This window comes from Lactuca sativa, chromosome 5 (assembly GCF_002870075.4).
Source record: "Lactuca sativa cultivar Salinas chromosome 5, Lsat_Salinas_v11, whole genome shotgun sequence".
NCBI lineage: Eukaryota > Viridiplantae > Streptophyta > Magnoliopsida > Asterales > Asteraceae > Lactuca > Lactuca sativa.
The window spans coordinates 262,451,390-262,474,986 of record NC_056627.2 but is presented as its reverse complement, the minus strand read 5'-3'; the positions used below and the strand labels follow the sequence as shown (position 1 = coordinate 262,474,986).

Sequence of the window (23,597 nt, the reverse complement as noted above, 5' to 3'; positions counted from 1 at the left end):
AAATTTAGTTAAAGCTATGTTTCTGTTTTAGATTTTGGAGTAAATCCGTTTTAAACAGCAGGTCTGTTTTAGAGACCTTGCTGTGATTACTCCTTTCTCAACTCATAGCTTCATTACTTCTCCTTTCTAACCTTTGGTCCTTCTTAGGTGAGGTTTTGAAGTTTGATCAAGCTTGGTAGCATTATTTGATTCTTAGCTATCCTTACTACTCACTCAAGGTGAGTTCTCTCATACCGTTGTATTGATGATTGTGTTTGCTAGTTAGCTCGTGTGTGATTATTTGAATTTATTATAAAAGCATGCTATATAACTATTGTTTCAATTCATACATGTGCACTGTATGTAACTAATCATGGATATGGGGACACCACCAAAGGATACGGATTTACCGGTGCGGTGGGTAGGTAAGATCACCAACGTAACACTCATCGTGAGGTGCGGTGATTAGGGCCAAGTGATACGGGATCTTCCCGGTGCGGCTCAAACCTACAAGTCCTTCTTGTATTATTGGCGTTGATTCGTTCTTTGCCCTTATTATAAAACTATAATTGGAAAATGGATTAGGGTTAGTAAATATGAATGTTAGTACAATGTCTGTGTTTGAATTCACTAAGCTTTGTGCTTACGGTTTCCCTTATAACTTTTCAGGTGTTAAGATTAAAGAGGGTGGGGCTTGACATGGAGCACCGGGACATCACTTCTAGTTTTTTTTGTTGGAACCTTATTATTATTATTACTTCCGCACTTATTTTATAAGATATTTAAGTAGATGGATTATGTTATGACTATTTCAGTTGTTTTAATTTAATGTAAGATGGGTTTTAAAAGTTTAAAATTTTTGCAAAAATTTGGGTGTCACAACTACAATGATAACATTTGAATAGAACATAAACCTTAAATACTATATGAGTATTTTGTGTTACTATAATTACTTGTCTGAGAACTAAAAAGGTCTTTATTGGTAGGTCAATAGTTGCTAAGTGGATACGCTAAGGTTATGTGTATCTAGGATGTCATACACTCAAAATCTGTGATCTTTGCTTTACTCCCTGTTCCATGTTTGGTTGTGGGTTTAGAGTTAGGGTCACTTATTCGAAGGTCTATCCTATTTTGAATACACATAACTGGTATGCACTATGCAAGTATTGAAGTAACTGATAAAGATTATATTATAATTATCTTAAATAGTACGTCTATATATATATATATATATATATATATATATATATATATATATATATATATATATATATAAGATTCTTATACCCCCTTTTCTCACGTAGATTTCATGGCTGGATTCCATTCTCCTGGCGACCCGTACTTCCCAAATCAAGGCAATGCTGGATGGCTTGACTATGAGCCGGAACATGACCATCCAATCCCTTTAGATGATCACCTCGTAGAAGGCTTTTCTGATGGTTCCGACTCCGAGCCAGAAGTCAACAACCTACCCCAATAGGGTCAAGCCCCAAATCTCAACCTCGACCCGCGTTTCAAGGTGCCACTCCTTTGTGGGCAACAAACTTGAATCGCTGGAGTGATGAACAGGGCCAACCTTTACCCTACAACGGGGACCGAAGCTTTTACAACATAAGCGAGGGTGGCTCAGCTGACCGAGTCCTACATGTCATGGTCCGTAGGATTTCTCGGAACGTCGAGCAAGGCCGGGCAGCCATCGATCGAATCATGGAAATTGATGCCAACTCTGGTGTCAACACGGTCCGCATTCGCCATCTCGAAGAGGCTATGGAAAGGACCAGGAGAACCAATGAGACTCTGCAGCAACAACTAGCTACTTCCCGAGCTGAGGTCATAGAACTTCGAGCTTGCCAGAGGGCTCAAGAGCGACACCTTCAAGAAGTGGTTCACCAACTGGCAAATCTGAGGGTTTGCCCGAGGAATTCCCATCGCCAGTAGAAGATTTTTAGTACATCTTTTCTTTTGACTTAAGGAATAGCCTTCCCTAACTATACTCTATGGAGAAATTGTCTGTAAAATATTCCTACTTTCCAAGCACTTTAGCTAGAATTCTAAAAACTGTCAACCTTTTTCCCATATGGTTTGATGTAAGACCTACTGTTAGGTCATTTTTCCTGAACTTGTTACATCAATAATACTAGTAATATTGACAGTTATCTAATCTGTTGGAAAAATCTATACTCTTGTGTTTCTCTACTCTCCTACTATACTGCTATTTCAAGACACACACTCATTCAACTGTTGGACTATGGCGATTTAGCCCAGGGATCACTCTCACTATGCTTACAATTGATTCTAACTATCCCGTTCATCTTTGTAAACTTATAGTTGAAGGATGCCTCCTTGCAAATCAACAAGGCGTAATCCTCCACCTCCACCACTACCCCCTCCAGTAATCGATACGACAGCTCTGAATGCTGCAGTAGCTGCGGCAGTGGCAACTGCCATGGCTCAATATCACTCCACCGGTGCCAGCGGAGGTGGAACGTTGGTTCATTCTACTCAAGGTGAAATCCTTATGCGATCGAGAGAGTGCTTCTACAAGGACTTCACTAACTACAAGCCAAAGTCCTTCAAGGTGACTGTTGGATTCATTACCCTCTCGCAATGGTTCGAGAAGACGGAGTCGATCTTCAAGATTTGCTCCTGCCCTGCCGCGAGCAAAGTAAAATTTGTTGCGTGCACCTTCGAAGAAATAGCCCTGACATGGTGGAATGGCCATGTCAAGTCACTAACTCTCAAAGTGGCAAATGACATGGGCTGGGAAACTCTGAAAGACCTCATGATCGAGGAATATTGCCCGAGAGGCGAAATCCAGAAGTTGGAACAGGATCTATAGAGCCTAACCATGAAGGGATCCAACATAGTCGCTTATACCGCCAGATTCAGCGAACCGGTGGCTCTCTGTCCCAACATGGTTCCCACTGAGGGAAAGAAAATCGAAAGGTACATCTAGGGGCTGGTGCCTTCGTATCAGGGAAATGTCTTATCTTCAAACCCTGTTACCTTCGACAGTGCCAAATGATTGGCACAACGGCTCATCGATCATGGAGTCCAATCCTCGTCATCGACAACAACCCTAGCCATCTCAGAACCCTCCAAATCCGCTGACAACATGCGGAAGTTCTGGGATGACAAGAAGAAACAAAAAGCTGCCAAAAAGCAGCAGGTTGTGGCGGTTCATGCCGCGATAGCACCTGCCGCTACTGCTTCGGTGAAGCAGTATGCTGGAAACTTGCCTAAGTGCAATAAATGCAACTTCCACCACAATGGACCCTGTCGGGAATTGCAGTGCTCCAACTACAACAAGAAGGGACACACTGTCCGCTTCTGCAGATCCCCGACAAGGCCAATCAACCAGGTCCCTGGTGCTGGTGTGACTCAGTCTTGCTATGGATGTGGCAAAGTGGGCCACTATAAAAGGGACCACCCCAAGGCAAGAAATGCTGGTGGAGCAGGAAGAGTTCTGGCTATAGGCCACGGAGAAGCAGTTGCTGACCCTATGATGGTGACTGGTACGTTTCTCCTTGAAAACTCTTATGCATGCATACTATTTGATAGTGGGACAGAAAGAAGTTTTGTAAACCAGAAATTTGCACGCTTACTTAAACAACAACCACGCACACTTAAAGAACCATTCACTGTAGAAATGGCTAATGGGAAGACTGATAGCACTAGTAGTATATACATAGGATGTACTCTAACTCTAGATAACCATTCATTTCCAATCGACCTCATGCCGGTCTCGAGTAAAAGCTTTGACGTCATCATTGGCATGGATTGGTTGAGTCTTCATTGTGCCGACATTATGTGTTACGAAAAGGTTGTACGCCTTAATCTTCTGTCTAACGAAACTCTCATTATCTACGGCGACAAACCTGACACAAGCCTTAGCATCATCTCAAGTATCCAAGCTCAAAAGTACCTACGTAAGGAATATCGTGCATTCCTTGCACACATTGTCGAGACGAGCCAAGAAACCAAAGACCTGAAAAACATCCCCGTAGCATGCGACTTTCCCGACATCTTTCCAGAAGAACTACCAGGGTTACCTCCGCAGCGACCGGTCGAGTTCCGAATCGACCTAGTTCAGGGAGCTACCCCAGTAGCCAAATCATCCTATCGTCTAGCACCAGCTGAGATGCAGGAACTGTGCGTTCAACTTAACGAACTGCTCTGCAAGGGATTTATTAGACCAAGTTTCTCACCATGGGGAGCTCCGGTTTTGTTCATAAAGAAGAAGGACGGATCTTTCCGTATGTGCATCTACTACAGAGAGCTCAACAAGTTAACGGTTAAAAATCGTTACACTCTGCCTCGCATAGACGATTTGTTCGAGCAACTGCAAGGGGTAAATTTCTTTTCGAAGATCGATTTGAGATTAGGGTATCACCAGTTGCGAGTGTTGGAGGAGGATGTTCCGAAGACAACCTTCTGAACTCGTTACGGACACTGCGAGTTCGTAGTGATGCCGTTCGGATTGACAAATCTGCCCGCAGTATTCATGGATCTAATGAATAGGGTGTGCCGTCCTTACTTGGATCAGTTCGTCATCGTTTTCATCGATGACATACTTATCTATTCTCAAAGTGAGGAGGAACATAGTGATCATTTGCGGCAAGTCCTAGGAACCCTGCGAACGGAGAAGCTCTATGCGAAGTTCTCTAAATGCGAATTCTGGATCCGAAGGGTCGAATTCTTAGGATACGTGTTTAGCGAAGAGGGAATCCATGTGGACCCATCTAAAATTATGGCCATTGAGAATTGGTCAGCACCGAAGACCCCTATATAAGTTCGTCAATTTCTAGGCCTCACTGGCTACTACCGCAGATTCATACAGAACTTCTCCCGAATTGCGAAACCTCATACAACGTTGACCCAAAAGGGCGTGACCTTTGACTGGGAAAAGAAACAAGAGAAGGCATTCCAAACGTTGAAATGAGCCTTGTGCACCGCACCAGTACTATCCCTTCCCGAAGGAATAGAAGACTTCGTAGTCTACTACGATGCATTAAATCAAGGACTCGGATGTGTTCTGATGCAACGAGGTAAGGTCATTGCCTATGCCTCAAGACAGCTGAAGACACATGAGGTGAACTACACCACGCATGATCTTGAGTTAGGAGCAGTTGTGTTTGCTCTGAAGATCTGGATGCACTACCTGTATGGTACAAAAAGCACAATCTTTACAGACCACAAGAGCCTGCAACACATATTCAACTAGAAGGAACTCAACATGAGGCAACGACGGTGGGTCGAGCTACTCAATGACTATGAATGCGAAATTCGTTATCATCCGGGTAAAGCCAATGTATTAGCAGGCGCCCTAATTTGAAAAGAATATTCTGGTCGAAGAGTCAAATCACTGACTATGACTATCCATTCACACCTGTACACACAAATTAAGGAGGCTCAACTCGAGGCTCTGAATCCCGAAAATGTGGCGGGTGAATCCCTGCGAGGGGTGGAGAAGAATCTAGAAGTCAAGGATGGCGGAGCCTTATTTCTCATGGACAAGATCTGGACACCAAAACACGGTGGCTTCAGAGACTTGGTCATGACCGAGGCACACAACACTTGATATTTCGTCCACCCAGGTTCAAATAAGATGTATCTGGATCTTAAGAAGCTATACTGGTGGCCTAACATGAAATCAAAGATTGCTACCTTCATAAGTAAATGCCTTACTTGAGCAAAGGTTAAGGTCGAATACCAGAAGCCATCAAGCTTACTTTAACAACCGGAGATACCGGAGTGGAAATGGGAGCAGATTACTATGGACTTCATAACCAAGTTGCCCAAGACAACGGGTGGACTTGATACCATTTGGGTCATCGTTGATAGATTGACCAAATCCGCGCATTTCCTACCAATCAAAGAGACTGACAAAATGGAGAAGCTTACAAGAACTTACATTAGAGAAATCGTATGACTACATGGTGTCCCTATATCCATTATCTCCGATAGAGATAGTAGGTTCACTTCAAGGTTCTGGCAGTCGTTACAAAGTTCCCTAGGGACGAGGCTGGACATGAGTACAACCTACCACCCACAGACCGACAGACAAAGTGAGAGAACGATACAAACACCGGAAGATATGCTGAGAGCCTGTGTCATTGACTTTACCCCTGGTCGATATTTCCTATAACAATAGTTATCACACGAGCATAAAGGTTGGTCCATTTGAAGCCCTCTATGGCCGAAAGTGCAGATCCCCTATGTGCTGGGCTGAGGTGGGTGACACGCAATTAGCTAAAGGACGAGTTCTTGACAACGCTCTCACAGGTCCGGAAATAATTCGGGAAACGACAGAGAAAATCGTTCAGATTCGGGAACGATTGAAAGCCTCTAGAGACCGACAGAAAAGCTACGCAGACAAACGAAGGAAACCTTTGGAATTCCAGGTGGGAGACCGCGTTCTTTTGAAAGTCTCACCCTGGAAGGGCTTGATACGCTTCGGAAAGCGTGGAAAGCTAAATCCAAGATACATAGGGCCTTTCGAGATCCTTTCTAGAATCGACCCTGTAGCTTACAAACTCAACCTACCCCATGAGCTCAATAACGTATATTCTACATTCCATGTCTCAAACTTGAAAAAATGTATGTCCGACAAGACTCTTGTAATCCCACTTGACGAGATCGAGATCAATGAGAGCCTCAACTTCGTGGAAGAACCTGTAGAGATCATGGACCGTGAGGTCAAGCGAACGAAGCAAAGCCGCATCCCAATAGTGAAGGTTCGCTGGAACGCCAAGCGAGGACCGGATTCACATGGGAGCGTGAGGATCAAATGAAATTGAAATATCCTCATCTTTTCGCTTAATTATTTGTAACTACTTTATTTGCTTAAACTCTAATTTCGGGACGAAATTCCCTCTAACGGGGGGATGATGTGACAAATCGAAATTCCCATTCGTACAAACCCTATAGTCAAGCACTTCAAATAAAATTCAAATACTTTTCTGCTAATTTTTAGCCGGTTTAAAGTCCGTTTGAGTGTTTTTAATATTTGTTCTTCAAATGAACGAATAAAAGGAAGTATATTCTAGGACTATGGGGCATCAACAAATGAACCAACACCTTGGTTAGGTGTTCACGGCCAAACAAATGGGGTTTGGGTCGTAAACTCCTTTTGGCCGTAAACTCATGCATGTAACACGAGTTTACTCTCCATTTCTCTCATTCTTCACTTCCTAGCTCAAGAACTCCCACTTTCTCTCTCAAGTATCATAACCTCTATCTTCCAATCTTCCAAAAACATAAGTGTTTCTTCACTTGATTTGTTGTTATAACCCTTCATCTAGTTGTTATACATCATTTCATCCATGAATTCTTCACTTGTTCATAGATCTTCAAGTGTTCTTCAAAACACCAAGAACACCAAGAACACACACTAGTGTTCTTGGACCTTAAACACCCAAACAAGCTTCTATATTATAAGTACTCTTGTCCTAGCTTGTTGTGTGCTTGAATGAACTTGTTTAGACTTTATAAACATCAAGAAATCCAGGTTGGAAGAGAGTTTACGGCCAAGGCATCTCCTAAGGCTGTAAACTCCATATAAGGGTGCAATTTTGCCCAAATTTCTTTCCTAATGCTTAGATCTTAGACTAGAACCTACCAACATTGAACTAGGGGCCTTAAACTTCAGGTTTATGGAGTTTGCCATGGGTTTACGGCCATAAACCCACTAGGGCCGTAAACCCTGGGCCGTAAACTCCAATGGAAGTGGTCCTTGGGCCGTAAACTCAAATGCAATGCCTTACACTCCTTTGATGCAACCCAATGGCCCTCTAACCCTTAAACCAAAGTGTTTTCCACACTTTAAAGTGTTTACACTTACTTAATTAGTGTTATAATCACTAATTAGATGTGTACATATGTCTTTATATGTTAATAGGATCATTGTGTATGTTCAAGTCTTCACTTGACACCTAGCACCTTGTCCAACACTTCCATACTATCCACTCACTACCGGTGAGTTCATACCCCTTAATTAGCCTTTTAAATGTTTTTAAATGCTTTTATGGGGGGGGGGGGAATACAAGTTGAATCATACTAGTTATTATATCAATCACATGTGATTAATAACTAGCATACAAATGGATTTACTATACTTTAAACTGTTTTGTCAACAAAACTACTTGAAAATGATTATCAAACCCTTTTACATGTTAACCTTGTTATAAAACTTAGTTTTAGTTTCCAAATCTTTACTTTCAATTCTTTAAACTCTTATATTTTCAAATCATGTCCAATACATATATAGTTATATAAGTAAGGTTTGAAGGACTTAGGACTGATAATACACTCTATTTTCTATTCCTTGTTTGGTTATGGACCTAGAGTACCCTATTGTTTGTCCGAGTGCCGTTTGATCCTTAGTTATATATCATGTATATATGTATAGACATAAAAGCTTATTGTCTTATTTCAATACACTCAAATATACACACGACATTCTATTAAACTATAATAGGTATAGTTTAGAGGTATACTACTTACTATTTCTAGTACAAAGAAACATACAAAGAGTCAGTTCATACATGAGTCAATATACACTATAAACAATACATACACTACATTATACAACTGAACATACTATAATGAGAGTTAGAGAGAACATACTACTCAGTAGACAGAGAGAACATACACTAGTACATACTATTCATACACACTATATACTATACTAGAGAACTTACTATGATGGGAATCAGGGGAGACATACACTACACTAGTACATACACTACATACACACTATATCATAAATGTGAGGCACTACTTTGGGGCATGGCATCTCTGTCATGGCTCATCTTGTATCCAGAGTCTCTTAAAGGGAGAGTGTGAATTCGTGTATCGATCTATACTGGACTGACCACAAAACGCACTTTTATTTTAATGCCAGCTTTTGAGAAGATGGAGCACATACAAGACTCATCTTTTATTTTGATTCATATTTTGGTGTCTTATAAACCACAGAACACACTTGTATTAAAATTATATTATTAATGCAATGAATGATGTTGTTTACTTGTTTACTATTATTCTGTGTTGTGATATTGTACATGACGTCCTCCACCCCAGAACGTTTCCGTCGTTCTTGGTTTTTGGGTGTTACAATTTCTAGTAAAAACTATCTGTTAGAACCCAATACTCAAATCACATAATAGTTCATAATATTATTTACTTTTAACATTTACAAAACATGATTACAAAGCATTTATGTTACAAATAAATAATCTTGATTAGGATGAACAAAGTAGTAGAGATTGTAACAAGGTTTCCAGAAATATAAAGAACATTAAAATCCGAGTTATAACGAAGAAGTTATGACCAATCGAAGATCCGCGACCAAACCGGCAAAACACTGTTCAACGTAAACAATGAGTTTTCAATAAAATGCTTTTTAGCCTTAATAATCTAAATGAAAGTTATAGAATACATTAAACCGAGAACTTTTATAAAAAGAATGTCAAAATCTGACTTCGTATGAGGAAGTTATGATTTTTTTAAAATTCAGTATATAGCAATTTACAACTAAAAACTCGAAATAAATATCGAGTGATTTTTAGCCAACACAACCTAAATGAGAATTGAAGGTCTCGTCAATAATAGTACAACGGTAATAAGACAGACAAAAATGGACTTCGGATAAAGAAGTTATGAATTTTTAACGGATTTTCCTGTCCTGGTCTATTAAAAATAATAATATTAAAAATAAATTAAAATATAGCCGATAAAGTCTAAACGAAAGTCGTAGAACATAATTTCACCTACACGTGCATATAAAGAACGTCGAAAACGGAACTCGTATGCGAAAGTTATGAATTTCGCAAGTTTTGGGCACAAAAACCGAAAAATATTGAAAACTGAGAAATTTCGCATGACCACAATCCGGCCACATCACCTTGCATACGAGGCTGCCTTGTGTCCGCCACGTGTTCATTGCTGATTCGACCGAAGGCGCGGCCCAATGAAGAACCGACGTGTCTCGCATCCATGGAGCATCAAAAGCGAGCCACGTCTTGCCTGCGAGCTTCCAATGCCTGGCCTCCTCCTTGTATCCGAAGTCGCCACTTGTCTCCCCTTTGCCACCTGTCTAAACCTGCATCACACCCTCCCCATTTCGGACCGAACCCTCGCACCTATATAAAGGATGCGAAATTCTCCAATTTTCACTTCCCGTTTCACCAATTTTCACATCTTTTCACTCCTTTCACCTCTTTAAACATCCCTACAACCCCTCGAAGCACCGATATCATATCTAACACCCGAAGCAAGCCCCGAATCCTCGAGATTCCCGAGAAAAACAACCTTATTTAGTTAAAGTGTTGCCCGCGTAAAGCGCAACTTTTCATCAAATCGTCACTTTTACCAAGTGAGTTCATACCCCCGTATTTTCATAGTTTTTATAGTTTTAGGGGGGGGGGGGGGGGTACAAGTCTAACACAAGGATTTTGTGTTACAAACAAATGATTTCAAATTGTGATAAAATGACATCAAATCATCAAAAGTATTTCAAAAATATTAAACTCTTTTATAAACTTATATTTTCCCCCAAAAATCATATTTATATATATTTATATAAATAAGATTTAAAAGGCTTAGGATTGATAACTCACTTTACTTTATTTTCCTTGTTTGGATGGGGATTTCAATTGCAGTTATATATATATATATATATATATATATATATATATATATATATATATATATATATATATATTATTTCATTTAGTTTCAAATACCCTTTGTAACATGCCGAGCAAGGGATTGCATTCATGAATAGCTAATATCAATACAATAAATTATAATAGGTATAATTTATGATTCAAGAACACTAACTCACGAGTCAAGTATACTAGAGTACACTATTTTACTAGAACATGAGTTTGTACTATAAGAGTTTGATTCTAAACTAAGTAATGGTATACAACTTTCAAGTATAATTAGAGTATACTAAACAAGGAAAATAGTTAAAGTCCTAATATTATAACCTGAATCTCTAGCCATGGATCGAAACAAGTGTGTATAGATCTATATTAGGATTGACAACCCCGCACTCGGACTGCTAGCTACAGTCAGACATACGCGCCTATGAGTGACAATTGTTATCAACAGTTTAAACGCCTCCAAAGCATTTGTTTCAGGTCATCTAGTCATAATATGGTTATAATAACTCATTAAAAAGATAATAAAAATATGTTAGTGTATAATTAACTAAACATGAGTACGTTTTAAAAGTACTAGTTTACAGAAATACAGTTTATAGTACAGTTTACAATAATAGCTGGTGAAGCCAGACACACTCTCTTTTACAGGATACAAATACTGAACAATGGTTTACAAATAGAACGGTTTTATAGGATTACAACTACTTTTCATATACAACGGAAAATATAGGATTTTCTAGAACAATTTACATATTCAAAGAACATAAAACATACTTTTAAACATAAATATTTATGCACTCACTCAACTTTATGTTGATACTCTCTTTTCAAATTACTTGTATTCTCAGGGAAACAATAAACAGGTACCCCCTGAGCTTTTTGAGAAGATGGAGCCATTTTGAGTCGTATCTTCTGTATTTTGCTATAACTATTTTGGTGTCAATATACAGTGATTGAACACATGTAAATACTTTTACTTTTAAATTCAATGGTTGTTTGTACTTTGATTACTATGATGCATGTGTTGTGATACTACAAATGAAGTCATCCACCCCCAGACGTTTCCGCCGTCTGGTTTGGGGGTGTAACAAGTTTCCTTTCTTTTCTTCGATCCTACAAAACATCAAAATGTGACCCTGTCACATCATGTATTAAGAATCTCCAAATAGGAACTTAATAGAGTTAGAAAGTGGATTTACCCGAAGCAGAGTCAAATTTTTTGATTTTACATTCTCTTAGATCTTTCAGGTAGTCTGGGCAGCTTCACAACCAATGTCCCTTCTCTTGGCAATAAAAGCAAACAGATTCTTTTGGAATGGTACACAGAACAATCTCAAACTTAGCCTTTCTCTTTACCATTTGGTCAACCGGGTTGACAATGGCCGATCCATTTCCATTGGGAAGAGAAGACTTTTTTGGACTTTCAATGTTTCCATTAATAGTGTCCATGGAAGTTGGGGAGTAGATCTTCCAATCAAGTTTGCTTTACCATTGCGCCAAATCATTGCTGATTCAGCCACAATTAGTAAATAGGTAAGATCCATATGGGTCATGTCGCGCTCTGTTATATAGTAATATTTAATGAACTCACTATATGACTCATGAAGTGATTGAAGAACCCAACCAACAGCCAGCTTCCTCGTGACAACGACACCCAATACTCTCAGCCTGTCAATATGTGACTTCATCTCCAAGACGTGAGTACACACGAACCTTCCATCTTGATGTTTCATTGCAAGTAGGGCTTGAGTGACCTTGAACTTTTCAAGTCTTTGAACTTGTGCGTTAGGGAGAAGTATAAGGGTTGAATTTTAACTTTTAAAACTCTAGGGTTTGATTTGGAATTAAAGTATTCAATGGTGAGACTTTACAAATTCCAAAACTTGAGGGAAAGTTTTAACTATTCAAGAAACTTTTGGAATCCATAACATATGAGTTTAATATAGGCTTTAATGAAAAGACTCTTGAAAATCCATAACTTGAGGACAAGTTATGGAGTTCATAAAACTATTTATGGAAAAAAAGACTATTCAAATACATAACCTATGATTTTAATGATCTTTTGAAAGAAAACTTTTCATTTTCCATAACTTGAGGACAAGTTATGGAGTACATTAAAGACCATAAAGATCATCAAATAAAATAACAAACATGCCAAATAATGTCCATGATCTAGATTAAACTCATATGAACAAGACAGTTCATATCAAACAAATTTCATCTAATTAGCATAATCATATAAAAAAAATACAAAACATTAAACTTTGATAATTATCTTCTAAATTGGATAAGCATGATCATTACCACATCAAAAACAAGTTTATAAGTCCAAAAACAGTTTAGGGTAATGATCCTAGTCTAATTCCAGCCTTATAAGTCGAAAAACTGCACTCTAGAGCACCAACTCGTCGAGTGCAAGAACAAGCTCGGCGAGTTGGTTGCATTTATGCTTGGACTCGGCGAGTCCACTGGCCAGACAACCAAAAAATCGATTTTTAGAGCATTTAACAGCAAGTAGCATCAAGTATAATTGAAAACAACCCTAGTCTCTAATACCATTGTTGGGTTTTGAACACTATAACACTTCCTAAGTGCACATGCAACCCTAAATGCTTTGGATATATGTTTTCTTTAATTATACATGCATTTTGTTTTTTCCAAAGCATTCACCCTAGCTAGCATACAATTGAAGCTATATATAATCAAAACATAGTTAAGATGCTTACCTCTTGAGTATGATAGAGTTCTTGACCTTTGGAAACTTGAGCACCTCAAGTGTGATGCCTCTAATGGTTCACAAACACCAATATGCAAGAGGAGGTTCTAAGAGAATAAGTTATTTGTCTCTATGGTCGGTGCAACCGATTTTGGTACATGGAGGGGCTATTTATAGTTGTGGAAAGTGCTAGGGTTACACTTTGCAAACCTTAATGATCAATGACTTTTCACATTTCTATGATCCATGGGTTTAACCTCCATGGACTATCCATGGGTTATATTATTGGTTTAGCCCACTTACATAATCATGGATCTCTTAGCCCATACTATAAGTATCATTGATTTACATAATTAGTCCCTCCATATTTAATTAGTCTCTTTTGACCACAAAATTAATTCCAAATTACTTCTTGGACAATACTAATTAAATAACCATAATATATTATACTTATAATATATTAATAAATCGTAAATAACCTTATTCTCATAAAACCATCTTATAGTTATGGGCAACCCAAAATGACCAATGCTACTATCGGTTCAAGTACATACCGGTTATAATTATAGGCTTAGACACCAAATCCAACAAAAATCACTTATTGCTTGCTAATTTGAGGATCCTTTACTTAATCAAGAAATTACCCAACTAATCACCTTAAAGACATTTAAACTCATGAATAAAAACATACAAGTAGTGATAAGATGTTAAAACACAAAACATTCCCATAAGGATTCAAGAACAAGTTCATGAAGTCTTCAACATTCAACAAAAATTCAAAGGATTCCACAAAAGTCAACCAAATTTTGTTTAGCCTAGCATGACTAAACTCAAGAAACTAAAGTGAGAAAAGATTGTACCAGACACTTAACAAGATTAAGAGATGAAAAGATGATGTTCTTGAGGTGTTCTTGTTCTTCAAAATGCTTCAAAATCTCTAGAGAAATGTTGATTTTTCGGATGTGCAAGAGTCTCCAAAAGATGGGCACCGACCTTCCTCAAATAGCCTTCCAATTAAAATTCTGAAAATGTCGATGCAGAGCCTTGCACGACCCACGTGTTGTTGCGCTGGTAGCCCACGTGCTGAGTGATCATTTGTGATTTGGGCTTCCATTGATTTAGCCCACTGGCCCAGTTCGAGTCCACTAAGCTTGTAGTCCAAAATTCTTCATGTTTTTCTTCATTTTAAGCCTAATTTGACTTCAAATCATCCATAGCTCACGTACTCGCCCGATTAAAAGTCTCCGCATGCACGCACTTTCACCAATTTCTTCTAAATTAAAGGTTTATTTCTTCCAAGCCCCATAGCCACTAGCCCACTCCATGCATCAATTCTACTAGCCATCAAGGCCAAGATCCTTATTTTTCACCAATTCTCATCGCTTTCCATACGTCCCAAACATTCCCGCTCCACTAGTCTCAATGAAATCTGTTATAAAGTTCACGAAACTAGAAAACACCTGAAATAGTCATAAAATAACAAAAATGAAAATATACATACAAATTATCTAAATTATAAATGAAATATGCTAAAATAAACTATAAAAAGAAGTAAAAAAAATAAAACTATCAATAAATGCGAGGGAGGTGGTCATGATTTTTGGTTTAGAGGTGTTAGATTGATTATACCTTACAAGCCATATGCTTATAAAAAAAATAGACCGAGAGTGCTAACTTTGAAATAAAATTTTATTATGATGCTAATAATTATGCTACTTTAGAAAACATAATGTAACACATTTTATTTTTCCTAACTTGCTGTCACCTTGCGTCTGGTCTAAACCTTTAGAAGAGCAAGATTTTAGGTATTGAAGTTTCTAGCTTTTTGTTGTTTTTTAATAAAGTCTTTGCGGTTAGAAAAAACAAAACACGGATGCTATTATATTTTGAACTGTTTTGCAAATAAATTATTATTCTCACACAAAAAGCTGCAATATCAACTTATACAAACTCTCATAGATATGATTTACCAAGATTAATTTCATTATCGGTTATGATATTTTATATATACGTGTATAATGTATAAATATAATGCTCTTATCAAATTTAAGATATGAAAACAAATAAAATTTGTAGACGATGATCGCGGATTTTATGGGTCAGAATATGCCAAAGGATTATAAGAAAACGCCAATATTGACCAGAATCTATGCACAAAAACTGGGGTGAATATAATTTCTTGAAGGTTCAAATATGAAAGTAAAATAAAAAGATTTCCTTATAAAAGGAAACGTTTTTCATTTGAACGTGTCTTCTATTAACATCCCTAAAAGATAACACAACAGAGATTCAGCGATGGCCAACTGTCATGTAGTCTTCTTCCCTTTCATGGCTTACGGCCACACGATTCCGATGGCCGACATGGCTGTACTCTTGGCCTCCCGCGGCCTAAAAACCACCATTATCACCACCCCAACAAACGCACCTCGCTTCTCTCGATCAATCCAAAAAACCATCAACTACGATCACCAAATGGAGCTCCATATCATTCAATTCAAAGACGCAGAACTGGGTTTACCGGCAGGAAGTGAGAACCCCGATCAACCCGTTTCTGATGAGCTCTTATCCACTTTCTTCGAAGCCATTTCAATGCTTCAGGAGCCCGTCGAGCAATTTATTCGAGAATCCCACCCGAATTGCATCGTTGCAGACATGTTTTATCCATGGAGTACTGAAATCGCAGCCAAATTCAACATCCCCAGAATCGTTTTCAATGGAACTGGGTTCTTTCCACAGTGTGTTGCAAACGCGGTGGGACTAATTGACCATGCAAAAAATGTTCAATCTGATTCGGAGCTTTTTATCGTCCCTCATCTTCCCCATGAGATAAAGCTAACTAGAAAGCAACTGCCTCATTTTGAGTCGGAAGCCTTTAAAGGTTTCCTGAAGGTGTTGATTGAAGCCATGGAAGCAGAGGTAAAAAGTTATGGAGTTATTTTTAACAGCTTCTACGAGCTTGAGCCGGAGTACGTCCACCATTATCGTGAAGTAATGAACAGGAAAGGATGGCATATAGGACCAGTTTCGTTATGTAACAGGAACACAGAAGATAAATCCGAAAGAGGGAAGAAATCATCCATTGATGAACACGAATGTCTGAAATGGATGGAATCCAAGGCACCTGATTCAGTTGTTTACGTAAGCTTTGGAACGATTGTGAAAGTTACTCGCTCTCAAGTTTACGAGATCGCTATGGGGCTTGAAGCATGCAACGAATATTTCATTTGGGTCATCAAGAACGAACAGGAACAGTGGTTGCCGGAAGGATTTCAAGAAAGGACGGCGGCGAACGGAAAAGGGTTGGTAATTAAAGGGTGGGCGCCTCAAGTTTTGATTCTTGACCATGAATCTGTCGGCGGGTTCGTTACCCACTGTGGGTGGAACTCCGTGTTGGAGGGTGTCACCGGTGGTGTGGCTATGGTGGCTTGGCCGGTGATGGCGGAGCAGTTCTATAATGCGAAACTGGTGACAGATGTTTTGAAAATTGGGGTTTCGATTGGGGACGTCGAGTGGAGTGCGACTGCAAGCTGCGACGGTGTGGAGAGGGTGGCGATTGAGAAAGCGGTGGCAAGGGTGATGGGTGGTGAAGAAGGAGATGAAATGAGAAGGCGAGCTCAGGTGCTGAAAGAAAAGGCGACGGCAGCTGTTAAAGAAGGTGGATCATCATACTCCGATTTAAATGCTTTCATTCAAGATATAAAAACATTCAAGTCCGATTCGTAAAAAAAAAAAAAAATTGTTATGAGTGATTGATATATAAGCTTTTTATGATATATTTGACGATTGAGTGTAACATTAAGTAAAATATGTTTACATCTAGAGGAAAATATATATATTTTCATGAATAAATTATGTGATTAAGAAAACAATTTATTTAATTTATATAAAATATACTAGTATACACGTTATCTGATAAAAGAAAACAAGTATCAAGTATAAAATTATAAAGTTCAAGAAGTCAAATGTTGCTCATCAAAGACTCTCTGGGGTAGGTACCATCTCATTGCGTGTTGCAACGCTTAAAAGTCAAAACTTATGTTTTAAAAGCTTGTGTTTTAAAAGAATATTTACGTAAATTCAAAATTAATTACAAAAAGATGGTAATAGAAGTTTTTATATATATGGTGTAGACTATTCGTTTTATAAATAAAGATATAAACAAATCTGTTTACTCAATGGTATTTTGATTTGCTTACCTGATTTTTATTTTTTCTAGATATAGAATTTCTATTTAAAATTTAAGGGATAATTTCATTCATATCCTTAAGAAATTTAAATATTACTTCTATATCCTTATAAAATTTATAATTACATATATATCCTTCTCAAACTATAAAACTCACACATATATCCAAAGTGATAATTTAATTAGGATTAAATTAATCTAATATCATAAAACTTATCCAAAAATCAAAATTTCATATGTTTTACTAAAATACCCTTCTCAAATTAATAGTTAGGAATAAACCATTTTAATTAGGATATCAAGTTTTTTTAATTCAATCATATTTCTTCTCTTCTTCTCCAACATGTCGTTATTCTCCTCTTCTTTTGCAATCTTCATGAGTTCATAATTGAATTATTCCTCTTGATTTTCGGTGATTGGTTGGTTTCTCTTGAATTATTCACTAGTAATTTCAACATTGAATGTAACTGTGAATGTTATTTAAGAGGAAAATCAATATTATCGTTAATTTTTGTACCATTATTTAGAACCCTTAATACGAGAACTAGTAGCTATTTAAGAAGAATTGGACGTTCAAGATTCTTCAGTATAACAATCCTTGTTCCTTTCTATTACATGGAAACTTTAATGCTACAATTTGAAACAATTCCTAACTTTAATAGGAACTTTAATGTAATAATTTGAAACGATTCCTTAAAATTTAATGCCTTAATCTAAAGAATAAGAGATATAGCAATGAAGAAAAAGAAGCACAAGGTTTAGTCGACAGTTTCATACCTGCGATAAGGAAGAATTAGCGGCATTAAGTTTTGAAAATTTTAATTCCGTTTAAAAATTTGGGAAGGGTATTTTAGTACAAACATACGGGATTTTAATTTTTGGATAAGTTTTTTAATATTTGATTAATTTAAACCTACATAAATTATCATTTTGGATATAGGTGTGAGTTTTATAGTTTGAGAAGGATATATATGTAATTATAAAATTTATAAGGATATAGAAGTAATATTTAAACTTTTTAAGGATATAAATGAAATTTTCTCAAAATTGAAAATATATAGTTGTTGTGAGTTGCAGCGTCGCTGGGGACAGGCCTCGTTGGCAGTAACGATATGTAGGAGAAATGATGGATTTATGTATGGTACTCTATAATCATTTTCTAAGATTAAGATGGAATCGTGTTCCTCAACGTGATGTCCTTGTTCTTGAACATAATGTTTTTGACTTTAGAATTTCATATTTAGGTTTTGTGGTTGGAAAAGATGATTTCCTGAAAAAATTGGTTGTGAAGGGAAAAACAATGGTGCCCAGAAACAATGGAGATAGGCAGTGATATAGGTAGGTGAAAAGATAAATTAACCAAAGCCAATTTTCTGGCATTTTTTACAAAATAATAATAATAATAATAATAATATATTATTATTATTATTTTAACTCTCTTTATGTTTCTGTTTCTCTCCCAAGTTTGTAGAAGGTCTGTAACAGTCATATTTTAGGGATAATATACCGGAAAAATGTACTATAATTAAAAAAAATTTAAAAGAATTTCACTGTGCTAAATTTTTTAAGAGATAACACAGCTACCTTGAGCTCCTACTAAGTTCCACCAGTGGTGAGTAACACTTTTCTTACTTTCGAATGTGATCCATTCAGTGTTACTAATGCAATCAAAGTCTTTTTGGGGCTGACAAACACCAAAGATGAAAAATATTGATATAACATTATAAGCAAACTATAAAATTGTCTTAAAATATAAATAAAGGAAGCAAACTATAAAATTGTCTTAAAATATAAATAAAGGTAGGTAATCGGAGAAAAAAAACATTTTTATCTACAAATTGTATGCTTTAAATAGCAATTTACCTAAAGTGTTCTAAACAAATGTTTATCCATCATCACATTTTGTGTAACTTGAAAACAATTTCTTCAAGCTCCTTATCCGCCGGTTCTTTCCTAGTACTATAGTCTTCTGAACTTACCTTCAATAACACAATTTGATTTTTCTAGAGAATATCAACACATTTTGTTTAGCGTTTAACTTTTAGTTTTAAGAAACATACTAAAAAAAAAGCTTCATTCTATAGTTGGAACTTTTAGCTTTTGTGTTTCATCTAATTTTGCACCTTTAAAATCTAAAAACAACTTTTTCTGACCATTTTGCACAATTAAAAGTTGCAACTTTCGACTTTCACTACTTGCTACCAACTTCCAACTACTAGTTGTCACTGACATAATCTAGAAATTACAACTTTAGATACCACAATGGAGCTCTCGGAATTCTTCACTTCTTTGATATTTGATCTTTGATTTCTTTAAATTCACCATTCAATTTAAATTTTATAAAATGTTGTCATGCCGGTGAACCTGTTGCCCTTTTCAAACCAACAACTTCATCTTCATCTTCATCAACAACTGTATCATTAATATTTGTCCCATCTTGTTGATCCACAGAATCAATATTTTGTTGATTAGAACCTGAACATCCCACATCTTGACTATTTGCAGTTGGAGCATGATTTTGACTAGTTGAATTCATATTTCCTGAAAAATAACAACCAATGTAATATCAGATTCAACAATTCTAAACAGATTCTAAACATGATTTTGACTGTTTGAATTCAACAATTTCAACGGCACAAAAATCAAATTCAATAGTTCAAATAAGCACAAATTCTAAATAAGAAAATCAAAAATCAGTTTCAAGAGCACAAGAGAACAAATTAGCAAAAAAGTAGATTAGTAAAAATCAGTTTCAAGAGCACAAGAGTTGTGACTGCTTCAGGTTCTTGATCTATAAAATGTTGTGCATCATCCCAATCGCCTCTTAGGGCGGCTTAATATAGTGGTATATATGCATTTATGTTTGTAGTTGCTTTTGTCAAATGATTGTTCAAAATGTTATTAGGTAGAATCATAAACATGTATAAATGTAGGAATAACATATACAACAAGCATGTGATTATTCTTTTTATTCATGAATTCTAAATAAGAAATCGATTTCAAGAATACAAATTACCACAAAATTAGATTAATAGTACAAACAAGCTCAAATTATCAATAAGACCTATGATCAATTTCAAGAAGAAATGAAGAGAAAGAAAGATACGATCGATTACCTGTGATTGTTATTTTAGGGATAGTCTTCCAGGGGCTGAAGTGTAATATTATATATATATATATATATATATATATATATATATATGTGGGGTGGGGTGGGTCGGGTCGGGGCAGACAAAACCCACACCCTGACCCGAACCCGAAAAAAACACCCGATAAGAACCTGATACCTGATAAAAGCGACCCGACCCGACCCGAAAACTTTGGGAATCATGTTTCCCCTTTAGGTTCGGGTTTTTTGCCATCCCTATATCGAGATCATCCTTAGTGGGACGATTCATGGCAGGTTGGCCTTGACAAAGTCTGGCTTGAGCACCGTCGGCTTGAACTGGAGTAAGAATAGGGACATGAGGTCCTTCTTCTACAGATCTCCACACATCTCCTCCAAGTCTTCTTAGATATCTCTCCATTCTTTGGGACCAGTGATGATACTCATTTGTAACCAATATTGGAGCTCTATTCGAACCTCCAACACTGAAACATTGAGTGATAATGCTTGTGCCATATTTCCTTGTTTTTGAAAAAGATTTTGTTGTTTTTTTTTAAGAAATGAGCTTCAGTAGTATAGAAGGCCTTTTAAAATCAAAGTTCTTGTTCAAAAAGCAACCACTTTGGCTCTGATACCAATTGTTGAGAGAAAAACTTGAGAAACACACTTGAACAAACGTTAGAGCAAGTTATAATGTGGAATAAGTTTAACTCAAAGGATCATAAAGCTCAACAATAATAATAAGTTAGAGTTAGAGAATTAGATAATTTGATGCGAAAATATAACGAAATATAAATGACAACAAGTATTATATCAAGTAAACACTTAAGTTGATTCGTAACAAGGATTGCAATCAAACCAAGTTAATAAGTGTGATTAGCTTAACGTGATTAAGTCAAGAGTGACTTGCTCCGAGGAGAGGTTATGATCTTAAGATAAGAGATTTTTAGTTCAGCAAGATCTTGAGAGTGAGAGAGTAAAGAAAGATATTTGATATAAGATGAAAAAGAGATCTGTATTGCAAACTGAAGCGGAAGACTCTATTTATAGAGCTCCATGAACATTCCAGTAGAATAAACAAATACTAAAAGAAGTGTCCATGCAAGGTACACTGGACAAAACATAGTAAATACATAAGATAAAAATACTAAGTCTTTGTTCTAAAAAGAAGGTTGCAGATGACATCTTCGCTTAACGTTGCGGTAACAGCAGCAGCATTGCGGTAGAGTGGGGACTTCGGATGGAGGTTCAAGAGGGTCACTTCTTGCTTCAACAACTTACAGTTTTGTTGGATGTTTTAGGTACCTCTAGTTCTAAGGGCAAGGGCCCGGCTTGATGGCGGGGCGTGCATTCTCCAATGTCTTTCACATTTAGTTTTGATACTATGATCTATTAAAACACTATGTTCATGTAATGGAATTTTTGGAAACAATTGTGGTTGGTATCTATGATTATAAAAGTAAAAATTTTCTATAAAAATTTGGGCTATTACAAGTTGGTATCAGAGCCTTGGTTTGAGAGATTTAGGCACACTTTTGGGTGCGTCAGAACTCAAATTGAGGAAATGGTAAAAATTGTTTTTCAAAAAAAAAGAAACCAAAAGTTAAAAATTTCCTGAAAATGATTTTTGTAAGAAAAAGGGGAGAGTGCAACGCGCTTAACCGGCCGAGCTCAAGTAAGTGTTCCCTAGATTTTAACCATGCTATGTATATATATATATATATATATATATATATATATATATATATATATATATATATGCAAATTGATGTTGAATGGATTATTTGCTAAGTGTATATATGCTTTCAGAGTTGTATATGCTTAGGATCGCATAGCCCTAGAATGAGGGAATCTGCCTTATTCTTGTTCCTTGTCTGGGTGTGGCTTAGGGTAGAAGCTTTATTTGACAATGTATATGATTCTCTTTGTATAACTTGCATGCATAGGGCAACCTGCTTTTGATTGATTTGAGTTTCTGGTTTGATGGGGATTGAGAATCCTAGAATAGTTTAGGATCTGAGTTAATGATGTATTTTTGGGTCATGATCTGTGGTTGGATGATTTAGGGTTATCAGGTATGGCCTTGGGGAAGGTACAGGTAGGTGTGGAAGGTAGTATTTGGCCCGTACTACTGAAAGCACATGACCTGTACCAGGATCAATGACATATCTGATAGCTCTTAGGAGTTTGATGAGGAGGAATCCCTTTCAAAATTTTCATCACTGTTATTTATGATATTTTCAGTTGAGGATGGTGATGATCATGCGAGGTTCAGGTTCAAGATCAGGATCAGGTTCAGGCTCTAGTACGGAGCCGATTGACGAGAGGATGCATGATCTTATCATAGCCAAGGTTACTCGTGGCATTCTTAACGCTAGCCTGGTGATCTTTGGTACCGTCAAGGAGGGCATCATGGATCATGGAGGAGCGGCTCAAGTCTTTCCGAGTCGAGATTTTTGCAAGCCTGATTGGGGCCTGAGCTCCCTCATTCAGGGAGTTTAAGGCATGTGGAGCGCCTGAGTTCTTCATGGTCCGGGATCCCATCACTAGATGACCCTGGGTGGCATACATGGAGAATGCCGAATGCACGAGCTTTTTCCCCGATGCGGCAAAGGTGGGGTTTGCGTCCTGTATGTTGAGGGATCGAGGATGAGACTGATGGGAGGTTACCCGTGAGGTGGGATCAGCAGGTGTGGTTAAGATGTCTTGGGAGGATTTTGTGAGGAGGTTTGATAAGGAGTTTGCACTATCCATTGAGGTGCAACGTTTGTTGAGAGAGTTCCAGGATTTACAGTTTGTGGGCTTTACGGTGTGCAAGACCCTGAATGACATGGTGGAGAAGACTCGGGAACGAGAAATTAAGTTGGAGCTCTACATGAAGCTGAAGCTGGAATAGGTTCAGGTAGTTGTGGGTCAGGCTAAGAAGCCTAAGACCTT

The 23,597-nt window shown here is 37.3% G+C and overlaps 1 protein-coding gene across 1 annotated transcript; it reads left to right on the top strand.

Moving 5' to 3' along the window:
• Window positions 1-15,517: 15,517 nt before the first annotated feature.
• On the top strand, window positions 15,518-17,141 carry LOC111877419 (scopoletin glucosyltransferase). The gene has a single exon (XM_023873949.3). It carries the CDS (start codon window positions 15,664-15,666, stop codon window positions 17,089-17,091), a length of 1,428 nt encoding a protein of 475 aa, XP_023729717.1. The 5' UTR covers window positions 15,518-15,663; the 3' UTR covers window positions 17,092-17,141.
• Window positions 17,142-23,597: the final 6,456 nt, after the last annotated feature.